The following is a 24,362-nucleotide window of genomic DNA, read 5'->3' on the forward strand; positions in this document are numbered from 1 at the left end:
AAGCACTGGCCATCAAACTATGATTCCCCAGGCAATAAGAAGAATTAAAAAGACCAGTTAAAACAGCTATATGGGGTGGGGCTTCAATGATACAGATCTAACAATATGGGCCTTCATTTTAGGACTGATTTGTAGCATAGACCATCCTTCAACAAGTATCTATCATGGCAGCACAGAATCTGGCAACGGAATATGTGACTTCTGGGCTTTCGTCCTGCAATAATAGGGAGATGTTGTGTTGTTCTGAATGCCCTGGGAATTTTTATAGGATGGGCTGCATAAACCTGGCTCGAATGTCTATATAAGACTGGCAATGAAGAAGGGCATGTTCCATTGTTTCCTGCTGCCCAGAGCCACATGGGCTTTCCTCTCCTCGTATGGTATCTTCCTATAACGGCCTTCCTGAATTGCTGAAGGGAGGGCCTGACAACGGGCCAAGGTGAAAGCCCTTCGCTGTTTTGGTATTTGAGATTAGCTATGTATGGCATTTGGGAAGTCAAGTATCTTCTAGTTTCACTAATTAGAAATTTTGGGGAGTCAAAGACCATGCTTGGGTGATCTCAGAATCATGGAAAACACACAGCTTTGTTGGTAGTGGCACTGATTTTTATTATCAGGGTGCCAATATATTGGGATATATATTTATCGGGAGCAGGTGACACTGTGGTCTAAACCACTGAGTCTCTTGGGCTTGCTGATTGGAAGGTTGGTGGTTCAAGTCAGCGCGACAGGGTGAGCTCCCGTTGCTCTGTCCCAGCTTCTGCCAACCTAGCCAGCCCAAGTAGATAAATAGGCACTGCTGTAGCAGGAAGGCAAATGGCATTTCCATGGATGGAGAAGGGGGTAACCACAGATTCTCCTTGCTCACAGCCAGGCTGTGCATGTGGTGAACCAGTCAACTGCCTGCTTATCATCAAAGGCACATAATGGACACTTATCCCTTCCTCCGGGTGGGCAGTTGTTGCGGACCCTCGAGCTCAGTCGCCATCCCCGGGCAGTGAGAAAGGAACGCACATGGCCAGGCGGCCAGAGGGGGAATTCTCATTGGCCACCTAGGTAGCTAGCGTTGAGTTCCCACCGGCTGCTGCATTTCAAATTGGCCAATGAATGGCCTCTTCTGGTGGGTGGAGGGGGTGTGCCTTGCAGGCTGAAAAGGCATTGGTTGCACACATGTCCTGGCAACCAGGGAGGCATAAACGCCTGCAGCACCATCCTGCCTCAGCACATTTAATGCCCATTTAATAGACATCACAAAACCAATTGGGGTATCTTTTCACATCCATCTTAACACGCGCAGCAAGCCTAATCTTTTTATTCATTATCTGGACTTCTATAAAGTGCTATTCTCAGATGTTTTCCTGAGAACATTTTAATTAGAGGGTGAGGGGTTTTTTTTTCTTCCATAGTGGAGAAGTTGGAGATTGGTACTGCATTATGCACTCTATATTTATAAAGGCTAAAAGCCAAGTTGTTTTCCTCTGCTTAAAAAAATATTCCCAAGGCCCATGAGTGCCAAAGACTGACTGGCATGGTCCAGCCCCCAGGGCAAGTGACAAGCTATAAATTAAACTAGGGGGTGAAAAGGAATTAAAAAGTTCAGGCTGAAATGTATCCAGAAAATGTGTAATTAAAAGGCAATTGACAAAATACCCTAATGAAACCCCGTCCAGGACAAGCAGAGATTCAGATCAGGTAGGTTTGAAGCTAGAAATTAGGCTTTTTAATAGAATCAAGACTGGAGCACAGACGGATCATAGAGCCAGGAACAAAGCTGAGAAGTAACAAGCACAAAAAGGCAAAACTGTAGGGTTTGAACACAAAAATATACAAGCCAGCATCTGAGTCAGAAACAATGGGCTACCTAAAGATAAAAGGGATCATTTCAGCACTCCCAAAGGCTATCACAATTTAAGCACAGGATGAAAACCAGAAGCTACTGGATGCTGGTAAAGTCACTGTCTCCTGAAACAACTGATTTTCTGTGTGATATCGTACTAAAGAAAATGTCACACCATCAATACACTAAACAGCATACAGTGGTACCTTGGGTTAAGAACTTAATTTGTTCTGGAGGTCCATTCTTAACCTGAAACTGTTCATAACCTGAGGCACCACTTTAGCTAATGGGGCCTCCTGCTGCCGCCGCGCCGCTGGATGACGATTTCTGTTCTCATCCTGAAGCCAAGTTCTTAACCTGAGGTACTATTTCTGGGTTAGTGGAGTCTGTAACCTGAAGCGTCTGTAACCTGAGGTACCACTGTACATGCAAACGAAAACGAATGGCAATCTCAAACTGAAGTTGAATGCGCTTTTAAAACAACTACAGAAAATATTGTGCCGTGGTTTCTGTTTGTCTCTCTCTAACGGCAAAGATGACTTTTTGGAAGCCTCCTTGACACATGCGTTCTTCTGGAAAATTAATCATAGGGTAGATCCCACATCTAACACATGCTTAAGGCAGGCAAAGCTTCTGCCAGGGCATCTGCTGTGTGTTAAAAAGTTGGACTACAGTAAAATAATTGGAAACATGATGTGCTTAGTGTTGGGGGGGACGACACTTGAGCATGTAATAGCAATGATAATCATCCTTCAGTAGACCCTTTTAGAAAGAAGATTATAACTAGGTAGCTCCATGAATTCCCTGCACAAGCAGGTACTTATCACATATATTTATATACACTTTACTTCTTCCTGTACCTCCAACCAGGTTTCTGAAGGGATGCTCAAAACAATCACCTCATCTACATTTATCTTATCATTTCCCCACTACTGCTATGCACACTTCTCATTTGAGAAAGCTGCTTCATTGGCTGAAGTTTGTGCCTTCCTTTCTGGCATGATATGTTTAGAAAAGTGCAATTTTCACATACGGTTGCTTCCAACAGATTAGCAATGGAAGAAAATGCCTACAGGCACAAAATACCTCAAATTCAGGGGTGGAGCACTAAAAATAGGAAGAGTTAGGAACTAGCAGATGGACAGTGTTGCCTCTTTGGTGGAAAGCCATACTGGTAGTTAGCTATTTCATCCCCAAATTAATAAATCCTGTGTTTCAGTTGCATCATCTTGCTATGCTAATGTTGCATCCAAACAAGTCTTAGCGTTGCTGAGGCATTACTTTTCTGTAACTAGCTGGAAGTGGAATTAAACAAGGGAGTCCATACAGCCAGAGAGAGAACCGCCATGGTCCCCCGAAATGCCCTTCCCTGTGGCCAACATTTTTCTATAATGCTTATTTACAATCACAGCTTGTTGGGCAAAGGTCCTTCACAAAGTCAATTCATACTTTCCCGATTCAGCTTTTTCCTTCCTTATTTATGTTTATTACAGCTGGGGATTACTAATCATCAGCCTGCTAATGGCACCATTGTTGGTTTCTGCTCCTGCAAGGGTGAGGAGCTTTAATTATTGGTTTTCTTTCCATTTTTATGTCAATGTTTCACTATATAAAAAAGAAAAATATATATATGAGAAGGTAAACCCTTCCATTACCCCGCAGCATGAATAGAAAGTAATGATGGGGCTATCAGGGCTAAACAGCCCTGTTTTGGGAAGTTTTTAAGGATTGATGTTTTTATAATGTTTTTAGATACAGTGGTGCCTCGAAAGACGAAATTAATCCATTCCGCGAGTCTCTTCGTCTTGCGGTTTTTTCGTCTTGCGAAGCACGGCTATTAGCAGCTTAGCGGCTATTAGCGGCTTAGCGGCTATTAACGGCTTAGCGGCTTTAAGAAAAAGGAAACAAACTCGCAAGACGTTTCATCTTGCGAAGCAAGCCCATAGGGAAATTCGTCTTGCGGAACGACTAAAAAAATGGAAAACTCTTTCGTCTTGCGCGTTTTTCGTCTTGCGAGGCATTTGTCTTGCGAGGTACCACTGTATGTTGTAAGCCGCTCAGAGTGGCTAGGGAAACCCAGCCAGATGAGTGGGATATAAATAACGAAATTATTATATATCAAGTAAAGCTATTAATCACTAATCCCCCAAGTAAGATGTATCACTATTCTTCTTGTTGTAAAGGCGGCATACAATTAAGACGAAACATTATCAACAGGAAACAATTAAATGGATGGGATCTGCAAGTAAGAAACTTTAATTAAACACACAGGGGCCACGAAAAGCCTTGATAGTACTTTGCGTGTCCACACTGGACAGTGTTTTATTGCAAAAACATGGGGAGGGGTGGGGATCATCACACACCAGGCCTGGAGGGGGGGAGAGGACAACACATGAAACACCAGACTGCAACAATTTGACATTACATGGATCCTCTGCAAAAAATTAAGTGAACAGATGGTAATTCCAGAGTAAACGACTAGCATGGAATTAAGGACATATGTAACAGAACCCTGATAACTTTTCTTTTCTTTTCCTTTTTTTGGTAAAAGAAAAAGAAACACAGATTTCCTTGAGGCAGCGGAGTTATACAAGTATTTCAGACAGCTTGTTCTGTATACTGAAGCACAAGATGTAATTTTCCTATAAAAGGAGATCTATCAAATTTGAAGAATTGCAACACACAACTATTCTGGAGAGACTAGTGCATTTCATCATTCCAGATGGAATCAATGAATCAGGAACAACTGTTCGTTTATAGGATCTTTAATTTGTTGCTGTTGTTGTTATTGTTGTTGAAACTGATGTTTCACAGGTGATTGGTAGTATGTACCATGATTTTCCTATATGGATAAAAACTCACAGTAGTACAGTACTATTTGGATATAATTTGAGTCTCCTTATCTGTTGTCCAGCCTATTGTTTTCAAAAGAAGAGCTGAAGTCTTTTGTAATCGCTACCTATGAAACGACTAGTGAGGCCTGTAACAAAATACTGCAGTATATCTTTCCTCCTATTCAGGTCCTATTCTGGTCATCCATTCTCTCCAAGTAGGGCATTCCAATCATCTCATGCTGTTGCCCCATTCCATTTTTCCTTTTCCAACACTCCATGGTACATTTCATGGCTCCTGGTCATGCTCAGTCCTCATTGGGCTGCTTTAAATTTAAATACACAAGAATGCACATGCATGTGAGTGCCCACCCCAACAAACCCCATTATGGTAGCAGTCATATACAGAATTTCTAGAGAGTAAGCAAACTACAGGTCGTACTTCTGTAGTATTTGCCACAGTAGCTATTTGCCACAAGCATTTCATCTTAAGATAGTAGAGTTTTCCAGACCTAACAAAACCAGGATGGAACACAGTTCATCTGGCACTGAGTTATAACCAAACCCATACTCAATTCACAGAGTAAGAGCTGCTTCACTCCATCAGACTAGCAAGCCGGAATTTTTGTGTGTGGTCTTTGGGTTGATGTCTCACCTTCATACTTCAAACTCAATTTCCTGCCACTTAGCTGAAGTACTAAGAATGTTATGGCAGGAGCACCAGGATTCGCAGAAACTCACTCACGTTGGGAATATGATTATAAAGGTGTGTTTTCCTTCTAAAAGTTCCCAAAGAATTGAGTCTGGTTGATGTTTGTGTTAACATTTCTGACTTGTGAAATCTTAACCGGGTAGCAAATCAAAGGTGCGTGAGTCAGGGTAAAAACCTGTGTCATTAACCCACCGCTGGGTTAAGTACATTTTGCAAGATGAACCACGCAGCGCCCACATTTCAAATGTGCATTTGAAATAATATAGGATTAGCCAAGGATTCTCAAGAAGGGATTCTCATTTTGTTCCAGAGCCAACCTAAGCAAATGAAAAGATGGTTCAAGTCTCCCCAAACGCAAACAACTAAGATTTTTTTTTGGGGGGGGGAAGAGTGGGGGTTCCTGGTTTACTTTGTTCTTGTTTGGTAGTAGCAATAGTTGAGAGCTGGGAGGAGGAAGGAAAAAAGAACTTCTTTGTCTCCTTTTCTGCTGTTGCTGCCGCAATCCCTGGAAACAGCTAAAGGAAGGGAAAAGAAGGAAAGGGTGCTTTGGGGGCTGGCAGAGAGAAGAAAGGGGTTTGTGGAAGCAATGCACCCATCTCTAATCCAGGTATTGCTCTGATCCAAATAAGGCTGTGAGTTGCTCAGGGGAGTTCATAAAAGCTTGCCTTTCCCACAAGGAAGTGTTTTAGGAGCCCTGAAAGGCACTCCAAGTGAGGAGTGGCTGAATTTCTGGAACAACCATAGGAATTAACACATGGCACTTAATACATAGAAATTATATAGCTCTCTAGGCTTAATTCTCTCAGTGTCATTTCCTCCAGTTTCTCCCGCCACCTTCAGTATTGAAAAAAATCATCACAGACTACCACTTACTTTTCAGGCACGGATCAAAGTGCTGATTTTTACCTATAAATCTTAAACGGCCTGGGCTCAGGGCACCTGAAGGACTGCCTGTTCTCATCCAAACTTGCCCCGTTCTTTGTTGGTGTTCTGAGGTGAGGTGACGATGAAGCCAAGACCTACTTAGTTGTTCCAAGTCTGAGGAACGCCTTTCTCTTGTCCGCGTCATTAGAATGCTCTTTGATGGCATTTAAAGGTCAGCTAAAAATGCAGTTGCTTTTCCAGCCATTTAATGAGATTTAAAAAATTTAAAAAAATGCCTTCTGTTTTAAATTGGATTTGCTCCTGCTGCTTTAATTGCAAATTTAATTTGTTGAGGCCTGTTTCTGATGTAATGTCGTTTGGACGGAACACTGAAATATGACAAATGGACAGGATCAAGCTTTAGGTCAAGCAATCACCCCATTTCTCTGGTAGACATCACCAGCATTCGCTTCTGGGTTTAACCTGGTTCTTTAAACAAATCAAGATACACTGTGGTCTGTGACACTGGCTAGTTGGAATAAACTGTAGTTTAAACTAACCACAGATCCCGGTTCAGACGTAACAAACTGTGGTTAGTTTAAACCAGGAAACAGATGCTTCCTGTCTCCTCCTCCGGATGATGCAAATAGACGGGTATGTGCTCAACCACAAGGCCGCACATTTGAACTGCACCTATGTGTTTTGTTACATTACAATTCTTTTTTCCTGTTGTGAGTTACCTTGGAAAGCATGGCTCAGAGACTTATGACTCTTGTGATGCTACAAACTCACAGCTCTTGCAACACAGATGTTAATTTTGAAAACTGGCTGAGATAGTTACATTGTGTGCTAATGAAACATTAGCAGTCCAGTTCTTCTGCGATCATATTGCAGATTTATTGCCTTGTCTTCTATTTTTTGGCTCCTTATCTCCAAACCTGAGGCATTTCTACAAAGTTTGAAGAATATGTTCTACTCAGCATCTTCAAGTCCTCAATCATTTAAAGCAATTTCAATTTTCCCTTTAATTTTGGGCATAGGCAATTATGATTTCCTCTCCTAGATAAATTAGGTATCCTCAAGGCCTAAAACAAGTTTAGCAACGAGGCAGTTAAGTGCAAAGCTTCCAAGCAGGCAGGTCTATACAAAAAATATTGGCTATGCTTTTTCTTAAATGTGAGCCTGTAATAGCTCAACCAGGCATATCATTTATAGCAGAACTCCCATACATTGTTTTAGTTACCCTCTGTGCGTTTGTTGCTAGAACAGAATACATATACTTGTAATGAATACCTGTCTACCAACAGACATATGTATTTAAATACAGTTTTGCAGGCATTTGATTGGTGGTATCCCATACTATAACATTGGACCACATGCTTTGAAGCAAAAGATCCCAGGGTTGATCCTGGGTTTTATCTCCAGTTTAAAGAACTCACTGGGTTAGCAAGGGCCACTGCTTCAGGCTTGAAAGAGCAAATCAGAATAGGCAGTACTGGGCTGGATAGACCAATAGGAAGCTTCATATGCTCACATGACATTCTTATTTGCCCTTCTGACAACAACTCAACATTCTGGCACTGTTTATGGTCCTTTGGTCTGCTGCTGACATTTTCTATCTTGGTCTGACTGTCTACAGACTGAATTTTATATTGGCCTTCTCTACGAGGAACCCACATCCATATAAATCAAATATTCAGAGGGTGTTTCCTCTGCCCCTTGGCAATGAGTTATGTTTCCAAGTAATAATGGCATCCAAGAAACATAACGCTTTTGTAGGTCACATTAGTTTTCATGTGTGAAAGAATGTCATCTTTCAATCATCTTTTTCAAACGTCTAAACCCATTCATGCAGTGGATTATGCTCAGCGATGGACAAGACAGGTTACATGCGTCTGTGCGTAATACAATGTGGTTTCAAAGTTCTGCCAGCTAGTAATTTAAAAATCTGAAACTCAACTGTGCATGCCAGCACAGTTGAGACTTTTCTCCCTCTAATCCAGGGGCAATTTTCTCAGTAGCTGAAGCCAATGTTTTTCTTGGCATCGCTTTCAAAAAAAAAAAAAAACCAACCCAAAAAACACTTTGTCTCATCAGCATTGTAAATCTGCTCTGGCTGAACTCCTTTAGTTCTCATTAAATTAATCAAATGCTGTCTAAAGGGATCTGCTGATTCTGTAAGAGGTGGCTAATCTTACCAGCCAGGGAAAGCTGCAGAATTCCACTTCAGGTTTTAAATTCTATTCTGTCAAAGTCATGGATCTAATAAGGATCTTAAACAAATTAGCTTCCCCTTATATAAAAAAAGCCTGTTGCATTCCAAGGCTCACAACAAAAACGAAGGGAGGGAGGAACCAAGATACTGGCTTGCTTGGAAGTGTCTACAGACTCACTGTAAGCAATAACTGTGGCAAACACAACTTACATGGGTACCCTTCAAACAGGAAAGAACTACGGCCAGCTGTGCCTGTTAAAATCCCATTATAGCAAGGCATTCCCATTATTCCTGTAGAATTTTCCACAACTTTTCTCTGCTGCTTCAAAAGTGTCATGATTTTCAGCACATCAGATTTTATAAAGCTTCCTTGATGCCCTTTCACTCTGGAAAAACCAGAGAGAGGTAACTGTGCACACATTTAATGCTATTCCTTTAGAAATAATAATAATAATAATAGTTAATAATAATAGTTAATAATAATAATGATGATGATGATGATGCTATTTATACCCCGCCCATCTGGCTATTGTTCTCTCTCTTGTTGAGTTTTAAGATGTTAAATTTGGTTAGCTTATTTCCATTGTTTCTGTGTGGATTTTCTGTATTCATTGACATTATGATTATTTCTAATTGTTCTTAATGTGTGGGGGTTTTTTTTTTGTTCATTATTGTTCATTTGGTATGTTGTAAGCCACCACTGTGGAAATGTGGAGTATAAATAAACTGATGTTTGCCAAGGGCACATGGAGATCCTGCATAACAAAGAATTGTACAAGTAACGGGGGGGGGGGGAACCCCAGACATTAGAGCTATCAATCTAATCATTCTCCCCACCTGTACTGAGGACATTGTTGGACAGCTTTAGAGCATATTGTCTAGATTGCTTCAGGAACTTTTATTACCATATATGTGTGTTTCTACACATCCCTGCTAGAACTTCTAAACAAGTCCAGGGAGATGGATATAGCTTGTTTAAAAAGTGTCATCAACAATGGACTATCTATTAGACCAGAGTGTAATAGAAGCAATGCAATGAGAAACAGGGATTGAAGTGGCAAAGAAGGTAAAATATTTGGGAATATGGTTAACTTCAAAAAATATTGATTTATTTCAAAACAACTATATACCAGTGTGGAACGGAATCAAAAAAGACCTGGAAGTTTGGGGAAGGATGAAACTTTCTTTTTGGGGTAGAATTTCAACGATCAAAATGAGTGTATTTCCAAAGATGTTATTTTTGTTTCAAATGATTCCTATAATTAAGGGGACAACGACTTTCAAAGAGTGGCAAAGAGTAATTTCAAGATATATCTGGCAGGGTAAAAAGCCAAGAATACAATTTAAGTTATTAACAGATGCGAAGGAAAGAGGAGGCTTTGCCCTGCCAGATCTGAAATTATACTATGAAGCGTCTTGTCTCTGTTGGTTAAAGGAATGGATAAAATTAAAAAACAATAAACTCTTAGATTTAGAAGGATTTGATAACAGATTTGGATGGCACGCGTATTTATGGTTGGAGAAGAAGAAAAGTCACAAGGGCTTTGAGAATCATATCTTCAGGAGTTCCATAACAGGTATAAAAATATATTAGAACCCAAAGTTCTACACTGGTTGTCTCCATTAGAGGTTATGAGTATAAAGAAAATTAATATGAGAGGGAATTGGATTACCTATGGAGATTTAATAATTAAAGAAGGGGGGAAATGTAAAATGAAGCCATATGAACAAGTAAAAGAACATGTGTTTGATTGGTTGCATTATTTTCAGGTAAATGAAATGTTTAAAAAGGACTTTAAAGAGAGTGGATATACAGAAAAAGAATCGAAATTTCAAACAGAGATAATAAATAATGATTATAAGATAATGTCAAAAATGTATAAAATGTTGTTGGAATGGCAAACGATGGATGAGGAGGTAAAGTCGGTCATGATACATTGGGCCAGAGACTTTGGTTATTATATACAATTGGCTGACTGGGAAAAAGTATGGAATGAAAATATGAAATTTACTGCATGTACGGCGTTAAAGGAGAATATTATGAAAATGGTATATAGATGGTATATTACACTGGTTAAGTTAGCAAAAATGTTTAAAACATGTAATAAGTGTTGGAAATGTAAAGAAAAAGAAGGATCGTTTTTCCATATGTGGTGGGAATGTAAGAAGGTAAAGGGTTTCTGGGAAATGATATACAATGAGTTGAAGAAGAAGTTTAAATATACATTTGTAAAGAAACCAGAAGCCTTTTTGTTAGGAATAATAGGAAGAGAGATAGACAGAAGGGACTACAAACTTTTTCACACACAGTAACAGTGGCAAGAATATTAATGGCCCAAAAATGGAAACAAGAGGAGTTGCTGACCCTTGAAGAGTGGAGAATGAAACTTATGGATTATGCAGAATTGGACAAATTGACTGGGAAGATCAGATATCAACGGGATCACAAGTTCATCGAGGACTGGGGAAAGTTTACAGATTATCTGAAAAGCATATGTGACAAACAGACAACGCTAGTGGGATTTAAAGAGACTTTGTAAAAGTTAAAGATGTATTGTAAAAAAGAAATAGAATGGAAAGGATAATATTAAATGGCAATATTAAATACAGAGAATGCGTAAAAATAGAAAATATGGATGACTGGTGGAGAAGCTGGTGGAAGTCCAAAAAGTTGAAATTTGTGAATACTGTTTGAGATGGTGAATTTGTAAAAGGAAAAATTCAATAAAAATTAGTATAAAAAAAAACCAATGGACTATCTAGAACTCAGATATAATTTAACAAGCAAAACTGTTATCAGATTTAAACTGGTCTATGACCGTAATAAACTGATTGAGATTGTTATCAAGTTTTTATCACTTTTGTGAGTATTGCTCATACTCATAAATCCAAATAAGGAGCATTAAATACATTTATCTTCTAATCAAATGTATAACTATTCCTGTATACCTGAAGGAGCGTCTCCACCCCATCGTCCAACCTGGACTCTGAGGTCCAGCGCAGAGGGCCTTCTGGCAGTTCCATCACTGCAAGAAGCAAAGTTACAGGGAACCGGGCAGAGGCCCTTCTTGGTAGTGGCGCCCACCCTATGGAGCACCCTCCCATCAAATGTCAAAGAAATAGACAACTATATGACATTTAGAAGTCATCTGAAGGCAGCCCTGTTTAGGGAAGTTTTTAATGACTGATGTTTTAATGTATTTTTAACCTTCTGCTGGAAGCTGCCCAGAGTGGCTGGGGAAATCCATCCAGATGGGCAGGGTAGAAATAACAACAACAACAACAACAACAACAACAACAACAACAACAACAACAACAACAACAACATATTATTATTATTATTATTAACAACAACAACAACAACAACAACAACAACAACAACAACATATTATTATTATTATTATTATTATTAAGTATGGTACCACCAGCAGCGGTATTTTCTTCATAAAGAGGAGGGAAGTTTGGAACTCTGTGTTTCCAACAATACATGAATGTGGGATAAAAATGTTCAGACTGTGGGAAAATTATGACCTAATAATCTCCAATTATCAATGGGACTATAGATACCATCCACATTCATGCATGCATCACTTATAAAAACCAAGAAAGTATTTCAAAATCCATATATACTATTTCAGTCTACCCTTGGTCTGGAAGCTGCACCTGGTACAGAATTTGGCCAGGAGGGCTGTAAACAGAATGAGGAGGCTCAGTTGTTCAGGTCCATGGATTCGTCAAGTTTATGCACTCATGATAATACTGAACCAAAGCCAAAAAGTTCTTTCCATTACTATTCTATGTTATCATCTACCTCAAAAAATATTCCTTAAATTCAGTAATTGCAACATTTGGTCCAAATTTACAATTAAGTGCTATGTACACAACTCACCATAGTCTACTACTCCTACTTTTGTTTTTTAAAAGCATTTTTCTTTTTTGGCTACTGCACCATATAGGCCAAATGTGCTGTTTATTTATTTGATCATTTCGAATGAAGTAAAGTTGCAAGATGAGTTTTTACAATAAATATATGTCTGGTTATATATTTGATTGTGTAAATACAGCTTTGTTTCATGAAAAGAAACCAAACAAACAATACATTTGACATACATTGTATACAATATTGTTAATATTTTTAGAGGGAATTAAGGCCGTTTCTGTACATAATACTTATTTGCAAGTAGGGCCAAAGGTTACACAAATATATCTGTGGTTTGGAAGCAAATAACCAGGGATTCTATTTTAAAGTGAGTTATCCCTCTCTCTTTGTATTTCATCCTCCAGACTGCTGTTCCAATATTCTGTATTAGTGTCTATGTGTTCCTGAGGGGATGACTATTATTTTGTCTCTTGTAGGAGAGCACAAACATTTAAGAGTCAACTAAACAATTCATTTAGTTCTACTTTCACATTCAATTCTGTTGAAAAATTCTCAAATTTTAGCAAGATTAATCTTGTCATCAGCACCTGGGAGACAGCTGCCAATCAGTTCATGCACATGAATCACACATGCCTCAGCTGTCCTGATTCCATTTTTTATTGCGAGAGCATGGCAGCCATTTTGGGCGCCGTGCTCTTGCACAATTTCTGGCCAAAATCCCCCAGCACTTTTTCAGGGCCGTGATCTCACATGGTGCCCCAAAACAAATGCTTTTGGCCACTGTGCCCCACCAAAGTGCTTTTGGAGGGCCACAATCTCGCATGGGTCATGTGACTCACATGGAAAACGGGGTCCCAGATTGTCCCTGAATCATATATGGAATCACAGTTTAAGAACCTTGTGAACAACCACCATAGAATTATTTTTAAAGCTCCAGGAAACTACAGTCACCGACACAGGCTACACAACATAGCTCAAGGAAACGCCGAAATGCCACAAACTGAGTGAGATGCAACACAGAGACAGCTGGTTTTTTTAAAAAAGCTCAGTAGTTCCACTAGGCCGAGAGACAACTTTGGGATTACCTATACAAAATATCCGTAAAATTTAATTACAGTGGATTCAATAAAAAGGCTCAGACCAGATGCTAAACTTTAACCCCGTTTTGCTTTATATCGCAAGGCATACAGTTTCTTACAAAAGAATACCAATGAATCCATGAACATTTCTCCCTAATTCTTTCCAGATAGTATGCCACACTGGTATTTTGGATTGGACCTCCCCTGTTCATCTTGGTTAATGTCTACCTCAGATTCTTGATTTTTAAAATGAAGGGCAATAATATTTACCTATGTCTTTACAAGAAGCAGGGATGAATGTCTGCCAATATTTTGAAGAATGAAATGATAAAGTAAGTGTGTGTGTGTGTAACCACTATTCCAAAATTTATTTCACTTGTGGTGATATTCTCCAACATCTGTTTCAAAGTATTGCAAGGCATGCCATCTAAAATACTTTTCTCCATATTTTATTAGCTCCAATGCAAAATTTGTGCCCCAGCAGATGAACATGTTTAGTAGTGTCTTGTGTTAATATTTTTGGAGTTTATAACTAGATCTCCTCTTTATTGCATATGAAAAATAGGCATTACCCTAAAAATAATTTGGGGGAAAACATAAGCACCAACATATAGCATCTATAATCAGCATACCCACCCAATCTTAAATTAATCAAGACTTTCTTTCTTTCTTTCTTTCTTTCTTTCTTTCTTTCTTTCTTTCTTTCTTTCTTTCTTTCTTTCTTTTGTATTCTTTTTGTGTCCCCAGAGAAATACAAGCTCCTTCCTCTTAGTGGAGCAGAGGCACATTACACATAGTTTGTACTAATTATTCAGTTTTGTGTTGCTTCCAGGGAATATGCGGCACAGTGGTGCAAAGATCCGTCCGGCGCCCCCCCCCCGGTTACCCAGTCCCAGGCATGCAGGAGGGCGGAGCCAGCCGGCTGCCTCAGCGTCTCACTGGCTTGGTCGCCCCTGAACTAGCAGTGCAGCCGCCCGTAGCAGAAGAGCCTGTTGCGGCTCTCCAACCGATGGGCGGGCTCTTCCCCGGACTCAACTCTCAGCCTGGTATCCCTGAGAGCCAGGCACCCCGCACCCCTAGTGCCTATAGCTAAGATGTCCCTGGTTCCTTTCAAACTTCAGCCCTTGGCTAAACCAGGAAGAATCTGAAGTAAGAAACCGTTACGGGGATCTGAGGGCCCTTAGTAGGAGTTGTTGGGAACAAGAAAACTGATATTGTTTATGGATACCATAAAGGAGAATTAAAGCATGTCTACAACAAAGTCAGGTTTGTAGGTCAACTATTGAAAGAAAGTGATCCTATAGATTCTGTGAAAAGATGTCAAGGGGGTCTTAATAACAACAGTGAGCACCTTTGTAGCATTTTATACAAACCAAATTAATGTGATATTGCATGCATCTTTGCATGTAACATACAGGTTTTTAAAAACGCAAATAGCAGCTCCTGAGTGGGACAGATAATTACTGAGACTGCGGCAGATTGGGAGCAGGAGTGTAACACTTCTGAAGAAAACAGAAGAAAATTGCTCTTCCCAAGCTGCTATTTGCATTGCAATCAAAGCAACCAATGTAAGTGAATGCTTATCTGATAGGCTATATGCAAACCTATTTGAGATAGTTAATTAGATATTCTATGCTAAAATATAAACACAAGTTAATTCCTTTTTTCCCTTCATTTGGAACCCAGCCTGCTCAAACTTTGGAGCAGCCCAAAGATAAATGAGCATCTCAACAGAAGCAGCTGTGCTGAAGGTTGAATGTTTAGAAGATATCTGAAGGCAGCCCTGTATCGGGAAATTTTTAATGTTTGATGTTTTATTATGTTATTCTATATGCTGTAAGCTGCCCAGAGTGGCTGGGGAAATCCAGCCAGATGGGTGGGATATCAATAATAAAATTATTAATATTAATCTATGGATAAAGTTTAATTTTTTACTGAGGGTGGAACAATATACTTGGCGTTGGGATGCCACTGAAAACTGCAGACTCATGCCAAGTTCTTCCCCTGCCCCCAGCACCACTATTTACCATAAGTTGTAAGTTTTCCCATTCAAATCACTGGCTATCATTACAAAATATACCATACTGTGAATAAAACATAAATTTATCCTTACTGTTTCACCAGTTTTCCCAATAATTCCTTGGTCTCCTGTTTCTCCCTGTGAATTTAAAAATTGATTTAGTAATTTAGCACACAATTTCATCTGAACAGAGAGGAAGTTTTCAATCCCTACTTACCTCTAACAGCTTAGTGCATTCCCTCTCCCTAAGGCAGTTTATCAATGCACAGAATAAAAATATTTCCTTTCCAGTACTACTCATCTTTACAAATTTGCCATGCTAAAATAAATTGGCTATATTTTGCATTTTGTAATAATGTTGCTTGGCCAGAGCCCCTTTTTAAAAGCACAATATATTCATTGATTAATTGTTGGATGAAGCTGATTAGTTCAGGAAGAAGTAATGCATACACGCTGCTCAAAAACTGATGCAATTGTGCACTTGGCAGGAGACCTTTTCACTCCATCTTCCATGGCCCACAGGTGAACGAACGCACACTGTGCCACACCAGATGCTACTCACAAACAGGCCTATGTGCACCTTCAATATACCTATTCCAGGTAAAACTGTAAGGTCATTTGCGGGGAAGCTTTCAGAGACATCCAGAGGCTTCAACTGGCACAAAATGACTTGCTTCCTGAAGGAGTGGGTCATAAGGACTGCACCAACATTCCCAACCTGACTCCCAACTACATTCCAGGTTCAAGCAGAGGTAATTTTGATGACCCATAAACCACTAAAAAAACAAGCATTTTGGGCAGATTTTCCCCTACTTCTATGTTCCGCCATGTCTAGGGACACCTTTTTTTAAAATAAAAAAGTACACCATCAATGCACCGGGTCAGATCTACAATGGCATCTCTTGTGGGCATCGATATGTTCTTCTCTTAGACACCTGCCACAGCCAAAGACTGTATATTTTTGAGAAGCGGTGTAAGTTCTTTTTACTCAAAGTGGTCTAGATAGTGGTTTGCTGGTCTGCATAGGGTAGAATAATTGGCAAATGGTTGCCTGCCTTGAAGTCCTGGGTTGGAGACAGCCAAAGCAATACAAGCAATCCCCTGCCTTAAACATTTCATCATATTAACCCTCAACCCAAAGCTTCCTGGGCTGGGCTAGAGTGACGCAAAAGGACATCTGTGGGCAGGATTCCTGCATTGCCATGGGTGATGACCCTTGGGGTCCCTTCCAACTCAACAATTCTACCATTATATGATTTGTTCCTGCTGACTATGGTCTCTTAATTATGGGTGGCTTCACCATTTGGACTTTCTTTATAAGAGTGGACACTGCTGTGTGTTTTATGGGCAGGGAAGGGGTGGCCAACATGTGTCTAAAGTCCTACACACTTGGAGATTATGGCTTGGAGCCACAGGAGGGAAATTTCCTATCACCTTCTCCCTCAGGTGCCCATAACATTCCAAAAAGCCTCTCGGGTGGATCAAGGGGCATACTGAAAATGTTGGTGGAAATAGGAAAGGCTGATGGAGAAGAGAAGGTGGGGATCTTCTGCTCATCCTTGGGTATGTTGGGGTGAAGTTGAATCAGAGAGAGCGGGAAGAGAGAGAAAGAATTTTTGGTTGATTTATCCTTGTGTTCTGAAAGCTCATTTTTGTAAGTCGCTTTTTTTGAAAAAAGGAACAATAAATTAAAATAAAAATTGATATATTTTTACTAGCTTTCAGTTTTCATCTGTGAACCTAGTATTAGCTATACAATAAATACTTTATATACATATATATATTTACAACAGTAAATTCAGAAAAAAGTCAACCCTACCTTCAGGCCTTCTGGTCCCGGTTCACCTGCATAACCTTTTCGACCAGGCTTTCCCTGCATTCAAATAAAGAAAAACCTCTGCTTTTGAATGGCTTTGGAATCATGAAATGCACCAGAGTTGCATCATGCCTGACACAAAATACCTGTCCATGCTTCAATAGACTGAGCTGAGTTACGCTGACACAGGAAAAGCAATGCTTAGCTAAACTTTGCCACTGCTGATTAGCTAGAATTGAAAATTGAACATATAGAGGCTGTTGTAGAGGCTGTTAGCTTAAACTAACATGTAGAGGCTGTTAGCTTAAACTAACACAGAATATGCTGTATTACACACAGTAACAACCTGGGCAATTTGATGTGTGCCAGGTTTGGGAACAGAACAAATAACGTGCAGAAGGACCTCAAATATTACTTTTACAAAAAGGTCGTATTAGCAGAGTATTTTAATGGATTAAAAATTAATAAACATAATAAAAACTTGAATTTCTTCCTTAAAATTCATTGAATTTATTTCTTAAAATCACACTGAATTCTGGGATGTTCTTACAGTGAAAGACAAGAAATGGAATATGGGGAATTTGTTGCCATCAAAGGTGCACAGACAAATTTAGGAGAATGAATTTCCAGGATTTGCACCATTAATATCAACTCATTAGATAACTGAGGAACATGTTTAGCGTCCTCATCATCAAGCAAGGTTCCAAAAATATTATAAAAGTGTCTTCTTGTCAAGCTCTAGAAGAATGTCTAATCAGCAGATGCAAAAAATGTTATGAGATTCTGGCAAGTTGTATGTGCAGAAGAGATTAAACTGGGGATATAGTCCTTTATATTATTGGTGAAAGCATTTGCTTGGGCCTCTTTTTTTAACTCCACATCTATCCTGGGTTTTCAGAGGAAAAAGCAAACAAGCACTGTATTTTGAATATAAAACTTGTTTAATTAATTAAGTGTATACATTTCGGTAGAGCATATATTTTCAAAAAATAATAAAAAGCAAATAAATAAAAACAGATGAACCAAGACAGAGTGATATCATTCAGCTTTCATAAACCTTGACATTTTACATACTGTTTTCCATCTGGTGCCTTGTCAGAGCCAAACCAGAAGTGACACCATTCATGCAGTTAACAACTATGCAATGAGTTGTCTAAAGGTAAACAGAAATTTGATGTGTGTCGGCCTGGACCACAGAGAGCTGAAAAGGAATAAAGCCCTACACATGTCGCAGATCTAAACTGGACCTACCAATTTATAAGTTATTTGAACACTGTCCTGTCAACTTTGGCCCTCAGATAAGAGGCATGAAAGTGAACAGCAGAAAACATGAACCACTGCTGCTTGCAATAATACCATTCCCATTTCAATGCAACTTTCATATCCAGATGCAGTACACCTTTGATGACCAGATGGTGGCAACAAACATCAAGTGATGGCTGCTTCCATTATCCCCAACTTCTCTGAGCTTCTCTGAGGGTCAAACTACATGTCATGCTTGATGTGTTGGGATCAAAACACACATAGAAGGTACGATTATCCCTTCTTCCCAACTACAACCTCCTAAAATTGCCTCTCCAAAGTGGTGATGAGTCTTTATAAAAAAGAAGAAAAGGAAGTAACCTTTGATGCCAATAAGAGCTTCTCTTCTCTTTCTTCTCTTTTCCTCTTCTCTTCTCTAGGCCTCTTGGCGTAATATTGTTTTAAAAGCTTTTTCATGTTTTTGCCTGTTGTTGAACGGCACCCTGATGTTTCATGAGATGGAAGTATATAAATAAAACAGGGTGTGTGAAGGGGTGGTTTTCAGAAGGATCGCAGCTGAGCAGCAAAGGGATAACCCTCCCCTCCCTGCACACTGCAATCCAATAACAATGTGGGACATGGCTGTAACTAATCTAAGAAAGACAAAGAGACAGCTGCATGTGGTGCAGTAAGTGCATCACGCAGTTTGACCCTGAGGCACCTGGCAGGTCACTGATGGAAGCAGAAAACTGGACAACACTGACTATGTTTCCATCCCAGCTTCATCTAAACCTCTCAGAGCCCTATGAGGCAGGGACATCAAGAGAGAGTTTCATGCCCAAGACTACCTAGCAAGTATCACAACCAAGCAGGAATCTGAGGAAGGGTTTTCTATGCCCTACTGATTCACTTAGCCACAGGGTGACCTCTCTAAAAAGTCAGTGACAGAAATACAAACCCAACTCATGTCCATTAGCCCACAATGGCAAACAGTTGGAGAATTTCACTTTCAGCAGGTCTTCTACTGCAGTTCTAAAATATGAAGTTACTTACCCTTGGTCCAGCTCCCCCAATAGGTCCAGCAGGTCCTTCTTCTCCCTGAAATAAAAACAGGTTAGCCATTCTTCTCCATTCTTGAATGCTGTGTTTATTTTAAGCACATGGTGTACTATTCTCTTAAACACCCAAAGGGGTCTGTGCGCAGTTAAACATGAAAGAGTTAAAAATGATAATTAATAACCAGCAGTCAGAGATTTAGAAACAAAATGAATGGAAGCCTGTGGCCTTCCAATTGTTGTTGGACTACAACTCCCATTATTCCCAGCCAGAGTGGCCGATTGTTAGGGTTGATGGAAGTTGTAGTCAAACAACATTTAGAAGGCAATAGGTTCTCCATCTCTATCTCACCCACCATCTAGAATTCACATACCAAGTATTTGATTGGCTGTATTTACTGAAATTCCCAAGGTAAACAGATATTCATTAAACCCTATGTTGATGCTACTTATGTTTCTGATGGTCACAATGTTAAGATATCTCCACTGTCTCCACAGCAAGTGAAATATCTTTTAACGTTAATACCTCTTAAAACTAACCTTACAAAGAAAAAAAAATGTATGCGCTCAACAACTTCATTCAATTTATTTAGGCATCCAGATCATTCTTCTTCAGAATGTGAAACTTAATTCTTCAGTATATCTGCAAGCTGCCAGATTCAGCTCATTTAAACAGTGCATAGGAATAAAAAGAAATAAATAGCACAGCGATGTGTAACCATTTCTATTCAACACCTGCCAAAACAGAAGGTCGATATCTTTGCAAACAAAAGCAACCACGTTAGTGAAAATGGAGTCCAATTTCAAGGAAAAAATGGTGTGAAATTAAGGGAACAATGTAGCTTTCTTACCTCAACACCTTTGGGGCCTGGTGGGCCTGGAGGTCCTCTGTCACCTAGAAATCCCTAAGTAACACACACACAAAATATTTAGATTAATGAATGAGCATGTTAGTCTAGACAACTTAGAAAGAGTGATGCTATAAAAGCTAAGACACTTCACTCTATTTTATTCTTTTAAGTGTTTCCTTAGGAAGCACACTTGTGACCATTTGAATTTCTTAGTAAAACTACAATATGTATACAATTATCTGCATATGCATTTCAGCTGCGCAGAACAAGGAAGCTTACAATGGGAAACTAACTGGTTATAGCGAGGGAAAGCTGATAACCATTTCCTGCTAATGGCACTGATCTGAATGAATCCATATTTTCCTATTTTAGGTGAGAAAGAAACTGGGGAAAGGAGTTTCGGACACAACATAGCTCCATGGTAAGGGTCTCCAACAGTTTTGCTGTAACAATCAAATTGATAACTCCACAGGACTGCAGTATCAATTCACTAACAGCCTGGAATGAGAGGAGTACATTGCACAATTTATTTAAAGTTGGCCTTACTCAACCATAACTCATCCATAAACTATCCAGTTGTGTGTCTGATTTAAGAATCATAAAATAGCCTTTGCTATATATTCTGTATGCATTCAGTTATTAAAACGCTACTTAAATAATACACAAACAACCCACCCTCTAGGGTTACCCACCACCAGAGAAACCCTGTTCCATGTTGTTTTCTGCAAGCAACTGCTCTGAGCATAAGTCCTGATCAAAAGGAGACAAGTCCAGAGATGCAGAGATGCAAGAGACAGCTACCTCTAGACCTGGATAATTACACTGCATTTGTGCATTGCAAACTGCTGAATGATCCAGTAATACTTGCGGAGACATGGAAGTACTGCTACAGCAGAAACGTATAGGGATGAGGCAAGGCTGGAGCAGTTAATCATACAGAGACACAAGGAGAAACCTCTTTTGATACATTAGAAATAACTGAGTTAGATGCCTGATCTCACCAAACGTAGATATGTGGCACGTCTGCCAGCCCCAGCTTTGGCTGACAGGAAGCAGGAAAGCCCTGAGCACTGAATCATGCAAAAATGCAAATCTCCTCCTCCTCCAGGGATGGGTACTTGCAGGTGCCTTACTTAATTAATGTTCTTCGTATAACATATCAGTTCTCTCAGAGTAGACCAGTGTGCCCCTGTGTACAATTTGGAAACTGCTGTTTTATATAATCCAGCATCGCAATATAGCATAGCCAATACTGTGACTTCTTAAGGGGAAATTGTTATATTCTTCCGGGGTACTTCAGGATAGAAAACAAGGGTTGAGGAACAAGTTCAGCACTGTGAGCATGTCTGGATCTAGTGAAGCACTACTGCTTGTACAGTAAATGGCAACAGCTTTGCCATTTCATATTACACCATAACCAAGCTGTAGATGGAGGCCAGATGTTTAGCTTGGCCACTTTCACCACTGTTCTGCAGGGCTACCCTAATATTCAGGGATATATTCAGAAGTAAGTCCCACCCTCACACATTTCTGATTGGGTTCAAGTGTTACAAAACTGCTCAGATAATTACACGCACAACTATAACTGTACTAAGTTACAACTCAGTAAGTGGTCAACTGTATTCACCACAGGAGAAGTCTACTTTAAAACCACTAACAGTAATTACTACAATCAGCTTTTCACGTGATTTTTCAGTATGGTAACTGGCTTACAACCTCCTTCATCAAGCTACATTTCCAAAAATTTCTCACAATAGGAAATTGTGTGATTTCAAGAAGCGTTTATGAGGCTAGAACTGAATTCAACCAATCGTTAGCTCGCCACGTTGCTTGCTCCCTTGTGCAAAGTAGGTTGTGTGAACCACCCAAAACCCAGGAATGTTCACTGAGAAACACAACGATGGCATGAGCTGGCCCGTCTAGTTCTGTATTGTCTACCTTGATTGGCAGAGGCTCTCCAGAGTTTCAGACAGAGAACATCCCCATCCCTACATGGAGATGCCACAGATTGAACCAGAGTCCTTCTGCATGCAAAGCAGCTGCTCTGCCACTGAGACACAGTCCTTCTCTTCATCGGCAGGGCTATTATCTAGGAACAACAACCACTGTTATAACAGCTGTGAAAATTCTGATCCTAAACTGCCTTGCACCAAAACAACAGGGGATGCAGCAGTCACAAGTTACCAGTCTCTGCAGCCCACAGTGCTGTGATTCTCCAGCAGTGTGAACTTCTCCCCCGGAGGCGCCCTCAACTGTCTGTTGAGACAGATGGGTGCCAGCATATACCGGTACTTCTTCTTTTTCTAATTGAACACATCTCCAGTTTCCAGCCTAGTGGAGTTTGGCTGCCCTGCCTCTGTTGCCACTTCATCCTTTCTCCTTGGAACCACTCTCAAGCCAAGCTTCCACACTTCCTGCTCTTGGACTATGTTTTATCCTGCTGACCCAGCTAAACCACCCGTCTAGTGGATTGCCAGTTTATTCCTCTTGGACCAAATGATCCTGCAAACATACATTAAACCCAATCATGCAAGGTGTAGGTAAAAGGATAAACAGATCCTCAGGTCCTACATGAGCCTTTGAGTTAATGAACCACATTGCCAATGAGATCTGCTAGACTGTGGTTTGTACAATGCAGCCTCTGCTTCTACATTCAGCATAATTTTAAAATAATTTCTGAATGGCTTGAAGAGGGCCAGAAATGGCACATACCGGATCCAAAATTCTTGGAAAGGGCCAAAGAACACATTCAAACATTGACGTTGTACCGGGGAAATATAAATATTACTAAACGGCTGTTGGTTTTCTTTCCCGCATGCCTGTCAACGAACACGATATACTTTTCACTATTAATTAATTAATGTGATGCAGATGGGCAGCAACTTTCTTTGCTACTGCGGATCTTTAGACATGACTTATCCAGTTTGCAAAAAGTGTTTCCAGACACTATCAGGATAATTAACTGAAGTTTCCATTCCTTACAGCAGTTTCAACTAAAAAAAGAAAGTGAAGGTCTTTCAGAGATTTATCAAACATGCCAGGAAAGAATCTAGAGAGTCTACAAAGAGTCATATATACTTCACATTGCTATGTAACTTCCCCATTAGCATTCTCTTACAGGATTAGTGAAGTTCTTAATATCATGTAAGCAGTCCAAACAAAACACCAGAAAGTAATGGAATGAAGCTACCAGCTATTTCCATTTTACAGCATGCGTGGCAGTTAATTCTCAAATAAGTGCGCTGAAAGACATAAATAAATTAAATAATTAAAGGTTCCCGTGAGCCACAGATGAAAGGCCCTGCTCTGATTATCCGAATGTATACTTGATATAGGCTTGCTCCCTTCTAAATCCAACTCTGCTAGAAGGTAGATACCACGGCACTGGGCACACTTGGATCATTCAATCATAAAATTACGTATCTCCAGAGGGGGCTTCATGTTGCATCATTGGCCTGAGTCAGTGCTCTGGATCTGACCATTTTCAATCAGGAGGCATGTCCTAAACGGCCTCGGTCCAGTATACCTGCAGGAGCGTCTCCACCCCCATTGTTCTGCCCGGACACTGAGGTCCCTCGCTGTGAGAAGCCAGGTTACATGGAACCAGGCAGAGGGCCTTCTAAGTAGTGGCACCTGCCCTGTGGAACGCCCTCCCACCAGATGTCAAAGAGAAAAACAACTACCAGAATTTTAGAAGACATCTGAAGGCAGCCCTGTTTAGGGAAGCTTTTAATGTTTATTAGACTATTGTATTTTAATATTCTTTTGGAAGCTGCCCATAGTGGCTGGGAAAACCCAGCCAGATGGGCGGGGTATAAATAATAAATTATATTATTATTATGTCCAGATCACTGACATGTAGAAACCTGAGTGGCAGCCTCCTCTGAGGAGAGGCGGTTCTTACTCTTACAATACACTTTTTGGGTGGAAAAGAAAAACATCTTTCCAGGTTTACATTGC

General features: G+C 40.0%; 1 protein-coding gene across 1 annotated transcript in view; it reads right to left on the minus strand.

Moving 5' to 3' along the window:
* COL24A1 (collagen type XXIV alpha 1 chain) overlaps positions 1-24,362 on the minus strand; it is a 163,094-nt gene that overhangs the window by 64,106 nt on the left and 74,626 nt on the right. Inside the window, exons 21-24 of the mRNA XM_081193937.1 lie at positions 20,403-20,456; positions 19,550-19,594; positions 17,258-17,311; positions 15,532-15,576 (exon numbers count right to left, since the gene is read on the minus strand). Of these exons, the coding sequence (XP_081050063.1) occupies positions 15,532-15,576; positions 17,258-17,311; positions 19,550-19,594; positions 20,403-20,456 (198 nt within the window). The remainder of the gene's footprint in view (positions 1-15,531; positions 15,577-17,257; positions 17,312-19,549; positions 19,595-20,402; positions 20,457-24,362) is intronic.

This window comes from Podarcis bocagei (genome assembly GCF_964188305.1).
Source record: "Podarcis bocagei genome assembly, chromosome: 5".
In the NCBI taxonomy this organism is placed as follows: Eukaryota; Metazoa; Chordata; class Lepidosauria; order Squamata; family Lacertidae; genus Podarcis; species Podarcis bocagei.